The sequence below is a fragment of the Dendrobates tinctorius genome, unplaced genomic scaffold (assembly GCF_039654945.1).
Source record: "Dendrobates tinctorius isolate UK_male_01 unplaced genomic scaffold, ASM3965494v1 ptg000049l, whole genome shotgun sequence".
NCBI classification, from domain to species: Eukaryota; Metazoa; Chordata; class Amphibia; order Anura; family Dendrobatidae; genus Dendrobates; species Dendrobates tinctorius.
This window is the reverse complement of record NW_027361717.1, coordinates 24761064-24767063: the sequence shown is the minus strand read 5'-3', so window position 1 is coordinate 24767063 and position 6000 is coordinate 24761064. Positions and strand designations below refer to the sequence as shown.

General features: G+C 43.3%; 1 protein-coding gene across 1 annotated transcript in view; it reads right to left on the bottom strand.

Annotated features, from left to right (window-relative positions):
- Positions 1-924: 924 nt before the first annotated feature.
- The window catches only part of LOC141091149 (saxiphilin-like), a 149979-nt gene continuing 144903 nt past the window's right edge, over positions 925-6000 (bottom strand). The window contains exon 20 of the mRNA XM_073576547.1: positions 925-1133. Coding sequence (XP_073432648.1) covers positions 1102-1133 — 32 coding nt within the window. The 3' untranslated portion in view covers positions 925-1101. The remainder of the gene's footprint in view (positions 1134-6000) is intronic.

The window sequence follows — 6000 nt, the reverse complement described above, 5'->3', positions numbered from 1 at the left end:
TTTCCTGCTTTGATGATGCTTTGTTTTAGAATTTATAGTGCATGCTGAAATACTCAAGAAAGTCATCATCGGGTCATTTCCACAGCCTCTGTCCCCACCCTTCCTGAAATAAAGCATCAGTGACATCTGCTTCAGCTGTCCCTGCTGTACTGAGCATGCGTTGGTTGTCAATTCTGACAGATTCTCAGTAGGATCTTGTTATTGTGCAATATTCTTTTTTATGCACAGTGACAGTGCACTCCCTCGCCAGCTCTGATGAGAAGTGACAAGCCGGCAAGAGAGCGCACTGTTAGTGTGCTTTGTAAGGAGAAGACCTTTTGAGCAGAAACCAGTCCAGCCCTTGAAAGTGAAGTCACTGATGACACTTTATTTCAGGATGGGGTGGGGTGGGGGGGCAGAGTCTGTGGAAATGACCCCTGATGATGACTTTCTTGAGTATTTCAGCATGCACTAAGGATTCTCAAAAAAGCATCATCAAATAGAAAGCAGGAAAAAATAAAACATAACATTTGGAGGGAATGACAGAGACTTTATTATTAAAATATATTAGAAAACAGATTAAATTATGACATGAAATAGACGGCTGCCGTGAATGTAGCCTCTGCCCTTTGATAACGTATCGTCAAAAAGCAGTAGGCAAAAAATAAAAACAAAGCAGGTAGAGTAGTGAGGGAACGGTAGCGGTTTTTTAATTAAAGTATATAGAAAAAATTATTAGATTATGGCATTAAATAGACAGACATTTAAGATTAAAATAAATGTTAGTTTTGGATTTAAGGAGATTGTTATTTATTCTGCTTGGTACTTACATTCCTATACTGTGCATGTTTTGGCTATTTGAAGCCCTGTAATATATCTGATTTATTTGCACTGCACCTTACTTTGTAACTCTGTGGTCTCAGCAATCAGTCCTTTGTGGGTGCCTGTTTTTTAATCTGTTTAATGAAATATGTTTTTAATAAAACAAACTATAAATCTTATATGATAATTATTGTATTATGACAGCGAAAACTGAAAATAGTAAAATGAAGGGATAAAACAGCAAACATAGCAAGAATAATGGCAGCTCAATGACCCAGTGTCCATTACTAAGTCTTCTCATCAGTGATGGAACGAGCAAGCAGTGGCCAAAGCTGTAGACAAAAGAAAATGAAAATTACTATTTTATATAAAAGTTAATGGTACACTAGTAGAAATATAAAAGATGACTTCCCGCTATGTACCTTCCCAGGACTGCTGATTTAGGGGTTCGGACAGATCCTAACTAGAGATGAGCAAATTTGTTCGGATTCGGTTCTGTATACGATCAGAATAGAATATTGTTTTTGCAATATTCGTTGAACACAACTAAACGTCATTAGAGTCAATGAGAGTAGAAATTACCGAATATGTTCAGAACCGATCATAAGACAAATAATCAACACGAAGTGTTCAAATATGGCCCTTATATTTCACAATCAGATTCGGGGCAAAATCCGAACAAATTCGCTCCTCTCAAATCCTAACAGATCTTACTAATGTCCTTCCAATATTCCCTACTAGAGATGAGCGACCTTACCTTTTTTAGGGTCGAGTCGGGTTTCATGAAACCCGACTTTCTCAAAAGTCGAGTCGAATGAAATCGGACGACTATAGTGAAAAGTCGGCGGTCCGACTGAAACTCAAAACCCAATGCAAGTCAATCGGGAAGCAAAGTCGGCAGGGAGTGGAGGACAGTAAACACACCTACAGTGCCCATTTCAATGCCAACAATATCAATTCTTATTACTTAAAGGGAAGGTGCCGCAATTTTATATAATTTGCAAAAAAATAGTAAGTTACAAAACATGTTGTTTCAGCAAATGTTGTACTAACCAGGATTTATGGTTTGTTTGTAATAATGTTTTCATGTAGCCACTGGGCGCTGACATCTTGATTTGCAGATCTGTGGAGGACTCATACAGTCTGCAAATATGGCCGTCCCTGCACATAGGAAACTGCGGTCGGCTTCCGACCGCACATTGCAGCCTCAGTAGCAGAGAACTGGGCACGCCCCTGTGGGCTGCACCATTCACTGCTGTAGTTGTGGCTGGGCGCCATTTTACTGTAGCCCAGTGCTATCTGCTGAGCTCCACTTACCCTCTATCACAGGACCACTTGTGGCATAACGGGTCCTGTGTTGTGAGGAGAGGCTGTAGATATGGAGAAGGTGGTCAGCAGAGGAGAGAAGCGCTCACTGGAGCCAGAGGATGGAGAGTGGTGAGTGCGGGTGACTTTCATCTATGCTCCTCTGTACTGCTTACTCCAGGCTCAGCCCTGTGCTTCCTGCTCCAGCGTCCTCCTGCTCTGTCTCCGCCTCCTCACACACAGCCCCAGTGATCTCCGGTAATCTGACACCTTTGCTTTTATGGCTGTCTGAGGAGGATAGTGACTTATACAGCCCATAGTCTTGTGTATAATTGGGGGGGGCTGGAAGTTTCACCAGTGTGGGCATATCTGTAATACTGTCTGCTGAGCCGTGTATCTAATCCTCTCCTGTGTGATACTGCCTGCTGAGCCGTGCATCTAATCCTCTTCTGTGTGATACTGCCTGCTGAGCCGTGCAACTAATCCTCTTCTGTGTGATACTGCCTGCTGAGCCGTGTATCTAATCCTCTCCTGTGTGATACTGCCTGCTGAGCCGTGCAACTAATCCTCTTCTGTGTGATACTGCCTGCTGAGCCGTGTATCTAATCCTCTCCTGTGTGATACTGCCTGCGGAGCCGTGTATCTAACCCTATCCTGTGTGATACTGCCTGCTGAGCCGTGTATCTAACCCTATCCTGTGTGATACTGCCTGCTGAGCCGTGTATCTAATCCTCTCCTGTGTGATACTGACTGCTGAGCCGTGTATGTAATCCTATCCTGTGTGATACTGACTGCTGAGTCGTGTATCTAATCCTATCCTGTGTGATACTGTATTCTGAGCCGGGTATCTAATCCTCTCCTGTGTGATACTTTCTGCTGAGCCGTGTATCTAATCCTCTCCTGTGTGATACTGTCTGCTGAGCCGTGTATCTAATCCTCTCCTGTGTGATACTGTCTGCTGAGCTGTGTATCTAATCCTATCCTGTGTGATACTGTATTCTGAGCCGGGTATCTAATCCTCTCCTGTGTGATACTGACTGCTGAGCGGTGTAACTAATCCTATCCTGTGTGATACTGTATTCTGAGCCGGGTATCTAATCCTCTCCTGTGTGATACTTTCTGCTGAGCCATGTATCTAATCTTCTCCTGTGTGATAATGTCTGCTGAGCCGTGTATCTAATCCTCTCCTGTGTGATACTGTCGGCTGATCTGTGTATCTAATCCTATCCTGTGTGATACTGTATTCTGAGCCGGGTATCTAATCCTCTCCTGTGTGATACTTTCTGCTGAGCCGTGTATCTAATCCTCTCCTGTGTGATACTGACTGCTGAGCCGTGTATCTAATCCTCTCCTGTGTGATACTGCCTGCTGAGCCGTGCATCTAATCCTCTTCTGTGTGATACTGCCTGCTGAGCCGTGCATCTAATCCTCTTGTGTGATACTGCCTGCTGAGCCGTGTATCTAATCCTCTCCTGTGTGATACTGCCTGCTGAGCCGTGTATCTAATCCTATCCTGTGTGATACTGTATTCTGAGCCGTGTATCTAATCCTCTCCTGTGTGATGCTGCCTGCTGAGCCGTGTATCTAATCCTATCCCGTGTGATACTGCTCTCCTGAAATACTCTGTGCTGCTGTCACTCTGCTCCCAGAATCCTTGCTGCCTGCCATCCTCGGTGACCGAAGACCCCATTCCTCTCCTCAGATCCCGTCCTGGCAATGTGTGAAACCGAGGGGACAGGGGCCTGATGTATGGTGGAAGGAGCAGGGCGACAGCAGCACAGAGTATTTCAGGAGAGCAGTGTGCTGGTCTGTTGGGGGCGCCCTGTTCGGTGCCAGGGATTGTACAAAGAGCGCTGTGTTTTATTCACATGGATGGACCGTCTGCTTGTCTGCTCCACAGAAATCCAGGAAACATGTCTGCTGATTGATGGCCTGTTCTGATCCAGACTTTACATGCAAAGACAGTCAGTAACTTTGCAAGCCCCATCAAAATGGCTGCTCACTGTGTCTATAGATGTCATAGGTTTTTGTGCCAGATTTCAGTAGCTGCTCCCCCTAGTGTTAACAAGTGGAAATGCCAAACTTTTTAAAATTATTTTTCATATTTTGCAAAATTAAAAACAAACGATAATATTTTTTAAGAAAATGTAAACATTAATTCTTTACATTTTTTCAATTGCTGAAAAAAATTTTTTTGGATGGCACCTTCCCTTTAAGCTTGTCAACCTTAATTTACTTTATAATAATAGTTATGCATTGAAAACTGGGGGTTATTTGGCTAAAGTTGTGGGGGGGGGGTAGGGCTGGCTCCAGGTTGTTGTGTGCCCCGGGCCAAAGAGTGTCAGTGCGCCCCTTTAACACAAACTACAATTCATGATGCTCCGATACGGCACAGAAATATAGGTATAGTACAATGAAAAATACTTCACTTCTTACATGACATGACTGATATATCTATTTTAAATTCTACAATAGCTCAAAAAAAGGACAGTATATTACTCCATACAGTATTATGGCCACCACATGGTGTGCCATACAGAATAATGAGCCCCATATATTTCTCCATACAGAATTATTGGTCCCATATAATGTTCTATACAGTATACAGTTGTGGCCAAAAGTATTGACACCCCTGCAATTTTGTCAGATAATACTCAGTTTCTTCCTGAAAATGATTGCAAACACAATTTCTTTGGTATTATTATCTTCATTTAATTTGTCTTAAATGAAAAAACACAAAAAGAATTGTCCTAAAGCCAAATTGGATATAATTCCACACCAAACATAAAAAAGAGGGTGGACAAAAGTATTGGCACTGTTCGAAAAATCATGTGATGCTTCTCTAATTTGTGTAATTAACAGCACCTGTAACTTACCTGTGGCACCTAACAGGTGTTGGCAATAACTAAATCACACTTGCAGCCAGTTGACATGGATTAAAGTTGACTCAACCTCTGTCCTGTGTCCTTGTGTGTACCACATTGAGCACGGAGAAAAGAAAGAAGACCAAAGAACTGTCTGAGGACTTGAGAAACCAAATTGTGAGGAAGCATGAGCTATCTCAAGGCTACAAGTCCATCTCCAAAGATCTGAATGTTCCTGTGTCTACCGTGCGCAGTGTCATCAAGAAGTTTAAAGCCCATGGCACTGTGGCTAACCTCCCTAGATGTGGCCGGAAAAGAAAAATTGACAAGAGATTTCAAAGCAAGATTGTGTGGATGTTGGATAAAGAACCTCGACTTACATCCAAACAAGTTCAAGCTGCCCTGCAGTCTGAGAGTACAACAGTGTCAACCCGTACTATCCGTCGGCATCTGAATGAAAAGGGACTGTATGGTAGGAGACCCAGGAAGACCCCACTTCTTACCCCGAGGCATAAAAAAGCCAGGCTGGAGTTTGCCGAAACTTACCTGAAAAAGCCTAAAACGTTTTGGAAGAATGTTCTCTGGTCAGATGAGACAAAAGTAGAGCTTTTTGGGCAAAGGCATCAACATAGAGTTTACAGGAGAAAAAATGAGGCATTCAAAGAAAAGAACACGGTCCCTACAGTCATACATGGCGGAGGTTCCCTGATGTTTTGGGGTTGCTTTGCTGCCTCTGGCACTGGACTGCTTGACCGTGTACATGGCATTATGAAGTCTGAAGACTACCGACAAATTTTGCAGCATAATGTAGGGCCCAGTGTGAGAAAGCTGGGTCTCCCTCAGAGGTCATGGGTTTTCCAGCAGGACAATGACCCAAAACACACTTCAAAAAGCACTAGAAAATGGTTTGAGAGAAAGCAGTGGAGACTTCTAAGTGGCCAGCAATGAGTCCAGACCTGAATCCCATAGAACACCTGTGGAGAGATCTAAAAATGGCAGTTTGGAGAAGGCACCCTTCTAATATCAGGGA